Source organism: Quercus lobata, chromosome 5 (genome assembly GCF_001633185.2).
Source record: "Quercus lobata isolate SW786 chromosome 5, ValleyOak3.0 Primary Assembly, whole genome shotgun sequence".
Taxonomy (NCBI): Eukaryota; Viridiplantae; Streptophyta; class Magnoliopsida; order Fagales; family Fagaceae; genus Quercus; species Quercus lobata.
This window is the reverse complement of record NC_044908.1, coordinates 18,205,949-18,223,660: the sequence shown is the minus strand read 5'-3', so window position 1 is coordinate 18,223,660 and position 17,712 is coordinate 18,205,949. Positions and strand designations below refer to the sequence as shown.

The window sequence follows — 17,712 nt, the reverse complement described above, 5'->3', positions numbered from 1 at the left end:
AGAGTGTGCAAGACATCTCCAAATCTCAACAACCAACAATGAAGCAGAATATGAAGTAGTTCTCTTAGGCCTCGACTTGGTTAAAGTAGCAGGGGCCATGTCAGCAGTCATACACTGCGATTCACAAGTTATAGTCACGCACATCAACGGTGACTACAAGGCAAAAGGGGAACGGATGAAAGACTACTTGAGTGTGGTTAAAAGCAAGATGAGCAAAGGGTTCTCAACTAAGTTTATGTAGATCCCAAGGGAAGAGAACGAGCGGGTAGACCACCTGGCCAAAGCTGCTTCCGCAGAATATACGAATGCCACTAATCAGGTACTATCCTTTATTCAATATGCCCTTGCCATTGACAAACTAGAAGTACAAGTCATCCCCACAAGAACCGATTGGATGATGCCAATCGTACCCTATCTCAATAAAGGGACATTGCTAGAAGACCGCAACGCTTCCTGTAGACTGAAGGTACAGTCATCACATTTCGTAATGATTGGGGATGTCCTTTAAAAAAGGGGTTTCTCCCGTCCGTATCTGAGGTTCCTATCCCCCAACGAAGCAGACTATGTCATGAGAGAGATACACGAAGGAGTATGCGGGAACCATTCAGGGGCACATTCACTGGTTCACAAGCTGATACGGACCGGATACTACTGGCCCACTATGCAAAAGGACGCCCAGTCCTACATGAAGGCATGTGACAAATGCCAATACTTCAGTAGCATCATTCGACAGCCGTCGAAGGAGCTTACACCAATGAGCGCCCCCTAGCCGTTCACCCAATAGGGATTGGAATGTCCGAAACTTCATATGGAAAAGCATTATTTGCCGCTTTGGAATCCCTCAGGTCTTTGTCTCTAACAATGGAAAGCAATTCGACAACGATGCGTTCAGGGACTTTTACCAACAATTGGGAATCATGAACCACTACTCCTCTCTTGCTCACCCCCAGGCCAACGGACAAGTTGAAGTCACAAACCGATCCCTGCTCAAGATGATTAAGACTCAACTTGAGGGGGCAAAGAGTATATGACTGAATGAGCTACCCGGCGTCCTGTGGGCATATAGGATGACAACTCGCACACCTACAAGGGAGACACCATTTCGCCTCGCATATGGGAGCGAAGTCATCATCCCAGTGGAAGTTGGACTGACCAACTATCGAGTATCCTACCATGATGAAGAAAAGAATGAATAAGGGATGCGTCTATAGTTAGATCTTCTTGACGAAGTCAAAGTAGTGGCAAAATAGAGGATGGCTTATTATCAGGATCTGATGGCAAAACACTACAACACCAAGGTCAGGCCTCGTCATTTTCAGGTTGGGGACTTGGTCCTAAGGAAGGTAACAATGACTACTAGAGATCCTTCATAGGGTAAGCTAGGCCTCAATTGGGAAAAGCCCTACAAGATTGTCGATTGCTATAGAAGGGGGACCTACTACCTGGAAACCCTCGACGGACAAAGGCTTCATCACCAGTGGAACATCGAGCACTTAAGGAAGTACTACTAGCAGCAGACAAATGCAGCTTATTTTATCGCTTTCTTTTGTTTTTATGAATTAAGTATCGAGAAAGATTGAAAGATGTTAAGTTTCTTTTTAGCTTTTCATTATTAATAAGACTTGGACAAATTATCAGAAATGTTGTTCTACTTTTTACCTTTCAATGAAACATCTAAATTCTACTAAGTCTTACCTACGGGGTGGACGAAGGACTAAGGATATTAATAGGTACTTAGTCTCAAGAATTTTACTAAGTCCTAACTATGGGTGGACGGATGACTAAGGATACCAATGGGTACCTGGTCTCAAGAATTCTACTAAGTCCTACCTATGGGGTGGACGGATGACCAAGGATACCAACGGGTACCTAGCCTCAAAAATTGAACTAAGTCCTAGCTACAGGGTGGACGGATGACCAAAGATACCGACGGGTACCTGGTCTCAAAAATTGAACTAAGTCCAACCTAAAGGGTGGGCGAATGACCTAGGCTACTGACGAGTATTTGTTCTCAAAAATTCTGATAAGTCCTACCTAGGGGATAAACATACGACCAATGATACCAACGAGTATCTAGTCTAAGGAAAATCGTTGATTAAAGAAAAAAATTGTTGTGAAACGGATGGATAAAATAGAATGTAGATAGGGGCATATGCAATTGTAATGGTAGAAATAAGAAAGCATAAAGTAGTAGACAAACACCCAGAAGGGGAAATGTTTTTACACAATATAAAGATAGATGTCTTTACAAAAAGCCTGACGAAAGGGGCAAATAGCATTTTCTTACAAAAAGAACTCATAAAATAAAAGAAAATTAAGTATAACTCCTAGAGAAAAGGATTCAAGATGAGGGAGCTTGAGAAGCGGTCGGATCCACAGGAGATGGGCCATCCGCGGTAGATGGATCAACGGCCAGTTGGGCAGCTGGAGTCTCCAAACCGTCTGGAGCAAATTGAATGATAGTCTTAGTGTTGGCATCCTTCGCCCCCTGCTCAATAGTGTGGATGGAGTCACTGGTCTCTTCACTGATGGTGTCATCTCCTCCGGGTGTCGGCGGGATGATGTTGTCTATTATAATCTAGGACAAGTCCAGATCGAGGTAAGCAGCTCCCACCTGCTTCAAGCAATCGTCGAACCTGTCACCATAGTAAATGTCGCATGCATCAAAGAAGGGCTAAGAGACACGGAACTCCGCCACAGTGTCAGCCTTGGCCTTGTCCATCTACTCATGGAGAACAGCCAGTTCCATCGTCAGATTGGTCTTCGCCTTCTCTACCTCCTCCTTAAGACAGGACTCCTCCTTCAGCTTAGTCAGCATGGCCGTTAGCTTCTTGTTAAGGGTATGGACAACCTCCTTGTACTGCTCCCTCTCCTTGTTCTCGATCTCTTGATGCTTGCAGAACCGTCAGATCACCCCTTCGTTGGCAACACACCTATCCTGCAAGGCCTTTATATGCACCAACGCCTGGAATAAGGAATAACGATTAGAACAAGAATGTAAAAATTACAAAGTACCATAAGTGATGGAAACGTACTCTGAACAAGTTATAGAGATCAGACACCCCCAAATCTTCCGAGGAGTGCTAGCCACAAGGATTTAGATCTGTCTCCTTAATGATCGAATTGACCATCTTGACAGTATAGTCTTTGTGTGTAACCAGCCTCTAGACAGGATCAGGGGCAACGAGACCCTTTCTCATCATCAGGCCCTTCCCTACTCTATGACGAGGAGGGGGAAGGGGCAAAGAAGACTTCCACTACTTATCCTTGGTGTCGCTCTTTCTGTTAAGGACCACTTTAGCTCCCACCTTGGAGGCCGACAGTAAAGACCCAATCAGCTGCTTGCAGGTAGCCACCGACTTCCTCTCCATTGCCCTCTGTTTGCTTGCATCCATCTCTGCAAAAGGGCAATGAAGAGCATGAGAAAAGAGGGCAGATGGACCAAATACAGTACCAAAGCTATAACTTACGTCAACGGGAAAAAGCGTGCAACCATTAAGCCAAAAGCGTTGGTTCAAGGCCACCACAGAATGCATGAAGTGTGTCAAGGGTAACCAGATCCTTCCACTTCCTTTGCTTAAAGGGTATGGCCCAAACTCACCAAAGGAAGCTCTCTTGCTCGTCGCTAATCTGCGGACAGATTTAAGTTGAAGACAATAAAGAAATATGTTAGGAGCTTCATCAAGACAGAGAGCTAAAGCAAAAATAGACACCGACGACCCACCTGACTCCTTTACAATCCCCCAAGTGTTATCAAAACCATTAGGCATACTATCCCATTCCTCGGGCCTACAAACCCAATCCGTCACTTGGACGAAGAAATAATGATTCTTCCAGTTTCTATTGGAGTCAGGCATATCTGACACCAACCTAAATGACATCTTCCTCACCAAGAAATGGTAAATCCCCTTCGACAAGGAGATTTCCTGAGACTTATAACAATAAAAGAACTCGTTGAGGGATAAACGACGGTTGCCACCATTAAGTTAACCCCATATCAGCTCCGCACCAATGAATATTCTCCACGCAATGGGAGCGATTTGACTGACAGACAAGCCTAAGTAGTTGGCGAGCTAATGGTGTAGCTCTGTCAATGGCAACTTCAGCCTTGCAATAAATATGGTATCGTACATGCTGACGTTTGTAGTCCTCTCGAAGTAGCACTTTTCAAACTTCCTTGGCAGACAGATGGGGATGTTCTCAGGGATTTGGTAATCGTCTAGAAGGGTGTTGAAAACTTTGTCAGACATCGTTGGGTTAAAATTGTTAACCGTCCATATTAGAGGGAGAATAAAAGGTCGGGAACCCCCGTCCACTTGGCATACTGCCTCAACTACCTTAGGCTGATCTCCCTCGTCAACCCTCTCTCCCTTGTCTTCCTCATCTCCCTCATTATATTTGTTTTCTCCTTCCTCATCATTTTCCTCATCCTACTCCCCTTCCTCATCTTCCTTGTCCTCCTTCTCTTCCTCAGTTGGGGAATAGGCAGATGGTTCCCTTTCTGGGGACTAAGGGACATCTTTCTCTGGCTCACGCCCTGATGGATAAACCTCGTCGTAGCCCGCACCTTCACAAATTGACAACGACAGTTCACTTATCGCTTCTCTATCTGATATCTATTCACCTACAAGCGACAAAGGTTTTCTAAGAGCCTATTCGACGAGTCTCTAAAAACAAATGACGGCTACCCCAAAAAGTAAAAGATAAAAATGACAAAAAAAGAAACTTACGAGAAGAAACGAATGGTGGATCGGGATGACATATTCCTCAGAAGCAATGGGGTCACAAGCGACAGATGATGCAAACAAGAGTGTGACAACTCTGGTCTCAAAAAAGCTCTAAAAAAGAAGTAAAGTAAAGAAAATTAGAGCAGGGGAGAACTATTTATAGAGAAAGGGAGCATGGCATACGAAGCAACGCCAACTTGCCCATGCCACGTGTCACGTGGCATTTAAACTCGAGGCTGCTTAAGCCATTTATTGACACCTTCTTCAACAAAGCCCTAATTAATGATCATAAATATCCATGTTACTCCACAGCCCTTCAGTTAAAATCAACGGACCCATGGAGTAGGGGGCAGCTGATAAGGGTATTTTGACTAAGGATTCAATACTCCTGAGTAAGCCATGGAATGAAACTAACGACGTCTATGGATCCGTTAGTTTCACAAAAGCAAATGGAGGATAAAAACAACATCGATGGAATAAAAGGCGACAAAGCCACACCAAAAACCCGACAGGGTGAGTAGCCAGTGGGCCAAACAAAAAGCTGACGGGTCCAGCGTGGCTTTGCTTGGCCCACACAAATGTTCATATAAGGAAACATCTTACATGTCACGCAAAATAAACCCACTATTGATTCATATCTCCCTCATATAGAAAGACACCCTATAATCTTAGAAACCCTAATACCAGATCTTCTCCATAAGGAAAAATCCCTACTCTCAAGGGATCTTTGCTCACTTCTCACCACTATATAAGCACCAAACCCTTTCTTTTCTAAGGTACGCAGAAAATCCCTAGCTCTCTCACTATAGAGTTCTTAGAAGTTTCTCATTTACTGAGTTAACCTTTGGAAGGTTTTTGGCCGGTACCACATCGGTGCCACCTGTTTGGTCCTATTATTCTTATTCTATAGGTACCCATTGGAGTGATTTGGAGCCTACAACTCACTAACATTTTAGCATATCATCAATGCCCACGTACCAGTATAGAATGCCCAGCCCGCAAACTCATCAGTTGTACAGGGCTTTGCAATTGGTGCATCTTTATAGCGAAAACTGCAAAATGAACCAAAGAAAGTGCTCAAGGAGTATATTTTATAATAATAAAAAAATGTGTTCAATAAGAAATTAGCTATTTCTTTTTAGAAGAATTCCATAGAAAATTTATCAGACATTCATCATCACATTATTATTCTAGTGGAACCAGTAATAATTAGCTTCAATTCAAAAAATAGCTTAATGAGGTGATACATTAAAACTAGGGGTTAATTTGTTTGAAAAGGCCTTGGTTGTGTTATGGTTTTATAGGAAAATCCTAGTACCAAAATATGTCAAAATTGGGCTATATTAAAAAAAATTATGTTAGAGCCGGGTTTGGGTCAAAAGCTACTCAAAGCGGCTAAGGTTATGAGCTAACTCAAAGATAATGAGTTGATAATCATTTTTTTTTATATGTTCTAGACCATATTGAATTTCTAAATGAACTTGTTTTGTTGAAAAATAGATATTTGCGCTTTCAAAATAAAGAGAAATTTAACCCAATTTGGAATTAATTGAAATGAGTGAAATGTGTCAATTTGATGTTGGCATAACTTTGTAGTCTCCGAAATTTCAATCGATTAAAACTTAATTTGCTCAACTGAAATCAGATAAATAGTAAACCAACTTGCAATACTAGCTATTTGACATACTTTTCTCTATATATACAAATCCTTGCTACAGAGCGATGGTAAGAGGCCGCCATACAAGAGTAGATCTAAGAGCCAAAATTTCCTTAAGCCAAAAAGATCTCTCAATTCCACCCCTTTCAGTTTTTCTCCTTGTGAGATATCTTTTTGAATTCCTCGTTGAGAATTTCATGCCTTGATCTTTAACTATGATATTAAAAAATGTAAGTATTCATCCAAACCACTCAAACTCTAAACCTTTGTTACAAAGTCCAAGGATAGAAAACCTTTAGAGAGTTATTTGGTGTGTGTACACACAAAATTCGTTAAAGATAAATCACACGATCACGAAATAGTGTAACAAATTATCAATTTATATTGATTTGTATATATGTAAGTACAATTCTCTGTATGACTCTTTACAATGAAAGAATACAATAAAACTCCTCTAATTCGATCTCCAAAGAACTTTACGACCCGAAAGGCTATGAAGCTTAATCTTGAATCGTACTTTGATGTCTCTAAGTTGGATGTGTGATTGGATGTATTTGAGCTTTGATTTGAAGTTGAGGGCCGTTGGCTTGATCTCTGTAAGGTTGAACTTATTCAACCATGTGTTGGTTTTATTCTATGCCAAATTTGCTTGTAATTCAGCATTTAGAAACCCTGTATTTAGGTGGGAATAATGTAAGGGTTGTGTATGAGAGAGTGTGAAGAATTGATCAAGTGTGTGCATCAAAAGGCTTCTTGCGACTGGACCTCGCAACTGACTCGCGAGTGGTGACACGCCAGAATCTAGCACACGTGTGAAGCATGCTGGAAGTTGAAGGATTAAGACAGTTGGATCACTACAGGACAAAAAGTACAGTCTAGGCATTCTATTATCTGGTGACTAGAACTCGCAACTCATCCCATTCACGAGTTACTCGCTAGTGCACCCTGTTTTGCAGGAAAATGACTTTTCACATTCCTTCTCATACCCTACTATAAATACCCTTATACCCACGAAATGTAGAGAGCTTCCAAAGAGAATTTTGAGAGAAAAACCCTAGAGAACAACAAAATTGGTTCATCCACAATCTTATACATTTGATTCTCCAAATCCTTCTACTCTCACCCTCTCCATTGTCATACCCTTGAGAGGATCTTAAGCCAAATTCTTACCTCACCACATTCAGAACAGTGAGAAGGCTATTGGTGTTTGGGAAGCAGTTCAAGAGAGAATCAATTCATTTTAGTTGATGCAATGGACTTATTGTAGGATCCGGTAAGCAAAAGAAGATAAGGTTAGGCTTGACCCTATTGGAGCAAGAAGCTTGGAGGGCTAAGATGCATTGGGTAGATTAGGCTTGGAGGGTCTATTGTTATTCATGTATCCTAACTAATTTTCTAGTGGATCATTTTACCGCTTAGAGGGTGGCGAAGAGGTTTTTCGCCGAATTCTTTAGTTTCCTCTTCGATAACACGTGCCGGTGTTATTTTGTGTTTGCTTCTCTCTATCTATTACTCTTTGCTTTTAATTATTGCTGAGTTGTGATTAAAATATGGCATAGAGTAGTTTGGATGGAGGGGAGAAGGAGAGGAGTAGAGGAGAGTAGAGTAGAATTGGTTGAAAATAGGCTAATTTTGGGCTAAATTTACTCTACTCTACTCTACTCTACTCTACTCTCCTTTCTTCCTCCTCAATCCAAACGGACCATCAAAAAACCTTTATTTATAGGCAACTCAATAGCATTTGATTTGAAATATTCTCTAAACATTTATTGAGAGTTAATTAAAAATTTAGATTTGAATTTAATTTCTTCTTTCATTTAATAAGAACTTTCTATGTGAGTCTTTTCTTCTGACGTTGCCACATGACTTTCTTTATTTAATGTTGCCACGTGGCTTAGACACATGTCATTTATATGTAAGTCATAGTAACTCAAAAACTTGACATGTGACTTGATTTTATTTGCTGATTGTCCTTGTTGACACGTCATTAAATGCAAACCAATTTGACCATAAGTATTTGATCACGATTAATCAAATGGCTGTAAATACATCATAAAATTTTGATGTCTACAGTGTGTATCAAAGTTCTGGGATTGTTGGAATGAGGTTTGTTCATGGAGGAAGTTCATGTACACGAATTCGATTGTTCTAAGGTCACTGCGTTGGTAAGACAAGTGGGGCATTTGTTGAGGTTACATAGAGTCTATGACGGGAAATGTTTTGTATGTATAATTGATTATAATTGTTTCTTCTCTAGTGGATTTTTAACGAATTTGGATCATCTATAGTTGTTTTAAATTTCAAAAGGCGCTTCATCGATTTTTCAATTTTCACTTCGTCACCCAAATCTCTAAGTTGAATTTATAGCTTTTATTATTGTTATTTTTAGATTTGAAAATTGAAAACAATGTTTGGATTATCCATTTTTTGTTACATTATTTAATCGCTGCTTAATCAGTTTGGGTCTAAATCCAAAATTTCAAAATTGGAACAAATAGAGCCTAAGTAATAATCACTCTAATGCATTTTGCATACATATTTCATGGTAGATGGTACTCACCCATCAATCCATAATCAAAAATAAATTCATTCACAATAAAAATTGTGTATTAAAAGCTATAGAAGTACGTCCCACTCGTACCTAATTGAAAAAGTGATCCAAACATGAAATAAGTATTAAGAAATTTTTTTAAAACTAATGTAATGAATACTAGATATTTGGCCAAGAACACATTGCATGGGCAGCAATATCTGATTCAAGCTCTAAAGAGGCCGCTACGAGTTGACTGTTTGAAGTTGTCTTATTTTGGACTCTTTCATGAGCCATCTCCAGAGTCAAACATTCCTTTATTTCTACCAATACTTGACTCATGTCCGGCCTTTGGATTGCCACGGGTGGTACACAGGACATGGCTATCTCCACAGCTTTCCAGGCAGAATTTTTGTGGAATTCTCCATGTAACCTTGCATCAATAATGTTTTGAATATCCCCACTTTCAATTATAGGATAAACCCAGTCAAGTATGTGAGTGTTTTCTTCAGGTCCTTTTATTATTGCTGGGCGGCCTGTTATTAGCTCAAAGAGGACAATACCATAGCTATAAACATCACTTTTCTTGTTAAAGTTTCCAGATGCTTGAAACCTGTATGTAAAAGTAAAACACATGTTATTAGATTTGTTTAACAATCCCAAAACTATGGATACTTTTTTTTTTTTTTTTTTTTTTTCCAGTCTACTAGTTAGCTACATTATATAATTATATGATTACTGCAAGAAAAATGCTTATTATAACGAAAAAATCCATTGCAATAACATTTGTCTCACTGCAATAGTTGATATAAGTTGTTGTAATAAAATTTGAAGTAATAGATTTGTGCAACAAAAAGTTTCGTAGCATAAACTCCAAATATTTTAATGACAATTTTGATAAATAATATATATATATATATATATATATTCTTGCAATAAATAATTTATTTTTTCTAATATCTTGTAATAATAGGTTATTACTTCATAAATTTCATTGCAATAAATTGCAAATAATCGAAAAAAATAAATCAATTCAAATTATTGCAACGATATTTTTTGCTGTAATAGATAAGTATTTCATATTTGTCATCGTAATAGATTGTAAAATAATTGATATTAGATTATTGCAACGATATCTTAATATTTTTCATTGCAATAAATTGCAAAAATAATTGGTATCAAATTATTGTAATGATTTCTTCATTTTAAATTATTGCAAAAAAATTTTCTAGTGTAGTAATGTATTAAACCCTCTATTTCTTCATTTTAATACCACTATACCAATTTCATTAAGTTAGAATTAGATGTAATAGATTTATTTTTGATGTAGTGGAATGACAGCCTTTAAAAAACTCCAACTAGTGAAAAAAGTGAGGTGTGAGTTGGAATTATAAAATAAAGAAATTTTTGTAAAAATCACATAATATCACTAACATTTCCTCTTCAAATAAGATTTTAAGGGTACCCAATATAAATTTTTTTCTCTTTTGTGCAAAATGGAGATATTTATGTAGTGCAAAATTTTAACATGGTAGGGTAAATAATTCTATTTGAAATTATGTACACTTACTCAGGATCAAGGTATCCAAGTGTTCCAGCAGGACGAGTTGACACATGAGAATCACTTTCTGCTGCGAAAGTCCTTGACAACCCAAAATCAGCTATCTTTCCTTCCATATTTTCATTTAATAAGATATTGGTAGTCTTTAAATCTCTGTGAACGATAGTTGGCTTGCAACCATTATGTAGATACTCCAACCCTACAACTCCACCAGTAAGCCATTTGTAATTTAGTCATGTAAACAAAGAAATAGATATTGGAGTGGAATAATCATGTGATTAATATGTTTCCAAACCTTGTGCTGTATCCACCGCAATTTGAATTCTCTGATTCCAGTTCAGGACATTCATATTGGTAACTGCAGCCAAAATTTTTTAATTTCTCTATTTTAGTTGGAGTTTTTATGGAAGTCAACCTTCACTTTGTAGTTAGACCAGAAAATAAATAATACTTGTGACATGCTCAACATGTTGGAAATAAAGGGGTAACAATGGAATGGAAGAAATAATGACCAAGCAACCCAAAGGTTACGCCTATGGGTTTTGAGTCAAATTTATATAACATTAACCAGTCATTCTTTTTATTAGTATCTAATATGTAACTCTACTAATTCAATGTGTGAGCCTACTACCACATGTAAATATTCCAACAAATCTTCCTCTTCATGTGTGAACCTACTACCGAGCCAATTGTGGCACTTCAATTAGTCTCCCCCTTAAGCATAAGCAATTTCCTTAACAATCCAATTATCATGCATTACACTCACCAATAGAGTGCCCTTTACTCAACCATAGGAGTGAACACACGAGTCTTCCTTGCACAACCATTGGAATTTCCAACATGCACCTAGTAAAACCCTTTTACTAAACCATGTATGGGTGGAGCTAATATGGAAGCCCTCCACATTCTACTTGGTGAGACCAACTAGCCTCTGATACCAATTTGGCGTAATAGTAGAAGCTCAAAATACCAAGACTATATAAAAACAATCACCCCCCCCCCCCCCCCAAAACAATAAAATAGCCATTTACTCATATAATTAAATCTTTTTAGGGCACTATCGAATTAATTTAAAGTCTTTCCTTATGTGAGAGGACCTTTGGGTAAAAGGCACCAAACACTTTGTGCTATTGTTTATTTATAAAACGACAATACTTCTTCCTTGCTAGATAAAGGGATACCTTTCTTGGTAGATAATGAATACTTTTCTTGATAGATAAGGAAATTTTTTTTCCATACTAAGAAAACCTAAATTAATCAAATGTCTAAGAATTTGAGACAAAATGCAACAATTTGGAGGCACGATAAAATCACTTTCCTTAAACAATTATTACCCTGACTTGCTATAGGCTTACTACAAATTTGTGTGAGATAAAACAAAGCATATTGGATTCTACAAATAGTGATTTTGGAGAATATATAACAATAGGATTTCTAATATTTTTGAATTTTTTTTTCATTATAGGGAATAATGAGAGTTTAAATTATAATATATAGATTACGAAAAGTCACAAATAAAGTTTTTTAACTATTAGAAAATAGTTGGAAATAATGTCCAAACATTACAAACGTTTTAAATATGAAGTGGACTCTAGGAAAATATTTTGCAAAAAAAAAGTATTATTCTAATATTATCCTCCCCTGAATCAAAACTCTTGTTCTGCCATTACTTGGATATATAAATATCTAACACAACAAACATATATCTTTATCTTTATTTTGAATAGACAAGAAAAGGGGAGCAATTATACTTTACCTCCTACACCCTAAACTAAACCTCTTTTTACACTTACACCAAAAAACCATCCGAATGAACACTTATCCCCTTAAACTATACATTTTTTTACATTTACCCCCCCTAAACTATACATTTTTTTTACACCTACTCTCCTAAATTATAAGAAGACACAGTTCCATAAAAAATTACCCATGAGAAGGGGTGCAAAGTATTATACGAGTAATAGTTTAAGGGGGGTAAGTGTGCATTTTTATAGTTTAGGGGAGAAAGTGTTACACAAGTAATAGTAAAGAGGGGTTAATTGTGCATTCTTATAATTGAAGGAGTAAGTGTAAAAAGGGGTACAATTTAGGGGAGTAAAGTATAATTTCCCCCCAAAAAATGTTTACCCAAGGCTTAAATTGCCTAGTTTATTCCTCCCACCCTTTCCTCTTTTTTATTCTTTTGTTCATCTCACCTCCCTCCCTTTCCTCCTTTTATCTCTTATCTAGTCTCTCAAATCAGTGTATCATGGAAACATCTCCCCATTCTTGGATTTTCAAGGTAAATCAAACCATTTTGTTTGGTTTTGGGCTTTTTATTACTTATAACAGGAGGCATTCGAAAACAAATTCTTCATCATGGAAGAATCTAGTGGTGCCCACAAGGCTCTTGCCCACCAAAGGCAATACTTGGTTACATTTTTATAGGTGGCAGTCGTTGTGTTTCATGTTAAGAGCAAACAATGTGCACACTGAGTACATGAATTGGCTAAATTTACTTTCTACAATGTGCACACCGAGTACATGAATTGGCTAAATTTACTTTCTCGGTGAACACTATACCAACAGACTGCAGTTATGGTACTGTATCAAAATCTTGTCCTAGGATAATCATGCTTTTATTTAATTTAATAAGTTAACAAAGGCAAAACCATATTTGTCAGTACCGTATGATACACGTATCATATCGTGTACAAAAAGTTTCATGCTGTAAGGGCACATCAAAAGTGCTCATGATACACAAACATATGCTTTTAAATGAGTTCTTTTGTTAAAATTTGTGCTTTTATTTGAATTCAACAAGTTGTTAGACTTGTTTTTAACACAATTATTAGGTTACTTAATTTAGCCTGATAAAGTAACATGTCCATAAGGATTTTTTTTTTCCTCCTCTTTATCCTATAAAATTTGGGTTACACACTTACACTTCACTTTCATATTTACAATTTTCTTTTCTATACTATGAATAAGGTATTAACTAACAAGATATGATGTTTTATTTTTGTCATTATTGTTATAAGTCTAAGAAGCTAAAATGTCAAGAAGAATTAAGAAACATAAAATAAAATAAAAGAACAAGGAGAGAGTAAATGTTGATGATGATGAAAAAAATCAATGAAGAAATAAATTTGTAAAATGATGAGCATGATTATAACATTGACTTAGATGAAGTTCATTAGGCAAAATGATGAATGTTAAAAAAAAAAAAAAAAAAAATTATTACTTTTAGTCATTTGTAATGTTTATCACATGCTAATTTGATTTATTTAGTTGAATATATTCCAAATTTATAATGAAGATACCATTTATATATGTATATCTATAAACTTCTATAAATTTATTAAGTATTTGTGTATCTTACGATACACAATATAGAAAAATAAAAAATCGATTAACGATACGATTCACATTTTGATTACAATGGGCTGAACCATAAATGAAACACATGGAATAAATTATTGTTTATATGGTTATACCTGATAAATATTGGTGTAGGTTGCCATTAGCCATGTACTCATAGATGAGTGCTTTGTTTTTACCCTCATCACAATACCCAATGAGAGAGACCAAGTTTCTATGATGAACTCTCACTAAGATTTCTGCCTGCATTTATGGACAGTAATCTAGTTTAGCTTAATGAAAATCTTCTATATGCATGTCTCATATATACTATCATAGTTTCAATACAAGATTAAAATTTTAAAAGGTCTGGTTAATGGGTACCCTTAGGGTATTTGTTAATTGACCATTTTAGGAAAGTCATAGTACCACTTTCAGTGGCGGAGCTAGGATTTTAGTCTAGAGGGGGCAAAATTAAAAAAAAAAAAACAATATTAAAAGTAAAATTAATCTAAAATATATTAATCAATAATAATAACAAAACAATGGTAAGAAAATATGAATATATTTCATAGTATTAAAATAAATAAACAAAAATAACCAATTCATAGTCATAGCTACAACAAATTTTACAAATTGATGTGGTAAAAATGTGAGTAGTGTTACTTAAACAATATAATGAATATATGTTTGAAATTATTTTTTGTGATTGGTGAGATGCTAATTTGTAAGACATAAGTAGTAAAATTTGTAATATCTCTAGCATCACTTAATAATAAAATGCTGTGAAATGTATCACAGTGAAAATGGTGAAAATAAAGATACTAAATAAAAAAGAAAAAGTAGTGAAATAGGTGCAAGACAGACAAAAACTGCTTATGAGAATAGTGAAATGGTGAAAAGGTTACATGGTTTGGCCTTTGAGAATAACTTTTTCTTCTTTCTTTTTCCTGGGTCACTTTCAAGTGGGTGTCCTTTTTTTTTCTTTTTCCTTTTTTCTCAATGTCTCAGGGACTAACTAGAGTAGACTACATATGCAAGGATGTTTTAGGAGTCAGAGGGGGCAGGTGCCCCCCCTCGCCCCCCTCTGGCTCCGCCCCTGCCTGCACCTGACATGCAGCTTCGGTTGCTAGTGTATAAGTCATGCATATGCATGGTACAATTAAAAAAAATTACAATTACACATGTATACAGATTCAAATTATACTCTCTTTTTTATTTTATTTTTAATTTCTTTTGGATATACACATGAGTTTACTCTTTTTTATTTATTTATTGGGTTTTGGTAATTTATTTACATGAGACTCTTCGTTTTTTGTACCTCATTAACTCACCTCGAAAAAAAAAATTGTAAAAAAAACTTATCATGCATGCCAATTTTCATACCAATCGGATGTTATTTACTATTCGATCTATAAACTTATCTCTTGTGCATTATTTTAAACTACATAAACTCGAATTTATACAATTGATAGATGACGCGACTATTGATCACTTTGAAATTATGTAAACATGGAGAATATAGAAAGATAAATGTAATCCAATGGTCGATTTGTCAAAATTCACATCCAATTAAAAAATATTGGGTGGTGTAACATTACTTAGAGTTATACCAAGTGTAACTTGAACCTAACCCTATATATGTGTGTGTGTGTGTGTGAGAGGGTAAGTAGACCGAGTAAATAAGTTGGGCCGTGGGCCGTGCCTAAGGACACCTAGGAACCCGAGGATGGTCATAAAGTTTACTAAGTTCTGGGATCGACGAGCCGAGGACAATAAAGTATAACAACAAACTAGTGGTAGTTCCTGAGGAGCAGAGCTTCCTCGGGAAAGCATTGTGGAAGGTTGGAACCCAGCCATCCCGGGAATGCTATACAAAAGGTAATCATTCCTTTTATGGATAAGTTTCAAGGAAGATAACCAACAGCAAAGGAAGAAATGTATGGGAAGAAGACTACTCCCATCACATTAAATGCTTTGCACCTAACCAACTGGCTGCATTTATGTGGCAGTGACACCTGAACAGTGATATCTTAGTTCACAGCTATTCACAAAGCTTCCAGGAGGTTTCTAATAGGACAAGTATCTAGGGGATCACCTACATCATCAACAAGTGGAAGGCTACAATAGAATATGGAGGGACTATATAAGAGAAAGGCCTCCGTGAAAAGTGAAGCATGGAATGAGAGAAGAGAAAGAGAAAACAAAAAGACCATTTTGTACTTAGGTAAACTTGAATCAATACAAGAACACTTCATCCTTAGATTTGTCCGAGGAGCACTATTTCTACTAAATTGTGTCTTCTTACTTTCTTAGCACGAATCCAATCAATTAAAGCCCACACTCGATTTATAGAGTCTTTTCCCTGTAAAATCCACTCTCTAATAAATATATTGTTTTGGGCTTGTTGGGCCATTATCCATTGCTGGTGGGCTGAGGATCCATATCTAGTCCTTACAATCGGTGTCGTCTGTGGGAACAGAGAAGCACTTATAATCTTGATTAGCCATGGTGGGTTCGGGACCACATAGAGAAGAATCAGTAGGATCACAACGTGAAGATCAATTTGTTAATCTTGAAAGGAGGAGAGATTGTGAGGTTAATCACCCTCCAAGTGTGCATACAAGTCATACTAGTAAGTGCCATTCTAGAACTGGAAGCCATCTCTCACATGGGGAAGAAACTCATAACCTTAAGCTGAAAATTGATCACCTACGCAGGAAGTTACGTTGTAAACAGCGAGAACAATCCCCTGTTAGCTCTAGAATATATTCAGGTGAAGATGGTAGTTATAGACTAAGGTCAAGAACCCCTCCTAGTGAATCCTTCTTTGCACCTTCACAATCGTATAAAGAGGAGCGGTATCATAGGCAAAGGGATAAAAGTTTGACCCATAAGAGCCTGGAGAATGATGCAATGAGTAAGGCTTTGTGTCAAATTTCAAAATCATCATTTACACACAAGATTGATAGGGCTAAACTTCCTCATCGATTTACGCAACCCACTTTCACCATTTACAATGGGAGGACTGATCCAGTGAAACACGTCAGTCATTTAAATAAGAGGATGGCTATTCATTCACGGAGTGAGGCTTTAATGTGCAAAGTATTTCCCTCTAGCTTAGGGCTGAGGTGGTTTGATAGGCTGGTTAAAGGTTCAATTAGCTCTTTGCAGGAGATCACCAGGGCTTTCAGGGCCCGATTTTTTACATGTAGCAAGGTTCCTCATCACCAAGATTCCCTATTGTCTATGGTGATGAATGAGGGTAAGACACTGAAAACTTACTCGGATAGGTACTAGGAGACATTTAGTGAGAAATATGGAGATCTTAAAGACGTGGCAATAAGGACGTTTAAGGTTGGCCATCCTACTGAGCATGACTTAAGGAAGTCCTTGACAAAGAAACCAGTGCAAAGCAAGTGTCAGCTCATGGATCAGATTGATAAACATAAACGAGTCGAGGATGATCAATAGTAGGGGAAAGGGAAGGCAAAAGTGGCTCCCCCTGGCCGAAGAGATTTTTACTAGACATACTGGGCTTTCTACTGCCCAAGTGGTCAACATAGTATTCAAGGAGCATGTGCATTAGATTCTTGAGAAGATAAAGGTTGAACCATACTTCAAGTGGCTAAATAAAATGGGGGGTGACCCCACGAGGCATAATCAAGGTCTTTATTGCCAATATCATCAAGACCGTGGACACACTACAGAATATTGTAGAACTTTATGTGACTATTTGGAGTAGCTAGTCAAGATCAAGAAGTTGAGACAATTTCTGCATCAGCCTTCTAGACAGTAGGGTCAGATTAGGTCGACGTATCAAAGGGAGTCTTCCTCGAGACCGTCCCTTGAAACAATTAGTGTTATTCTTACAGCCCCAGGTCAGATTGGAGCATGT

General features: G+C 37.2%; 1 protein-coding gene across 1 annotated transcript; it reads right to left on the bottom strand.

Moving 5' to 3' along the window:
* Window positions 1–773: 773 nt before the first annotated feature.
* Window positions 774–15,674, bottom strand: LOC115990106 (receptor-like protein kinase At3g21340). The gene is made up of 9 exons (XM_031113968.1): window positions 15,609–15,674; window positions 13,952–14,078; window positions 10,771–10,833; window positions 10,485–10,674; window positions 9,096–9,527; window positions 5,706–5,779; window positions 3,309–3,397; window positions 2,915–2,965; window positions 774–983 (listed from the first exon to the last, which is right to left on the bottom strand). Exons 1-9 carry the CDS (start codon window positions 15,672–15,674, stop codon window positions 774–776), a joined length of 1,302 nt encoding a protein of 433 aa, XP_030969828.1.
* Window positions 15,675–17,712: the final 2,038 nt, after the last annotated feature.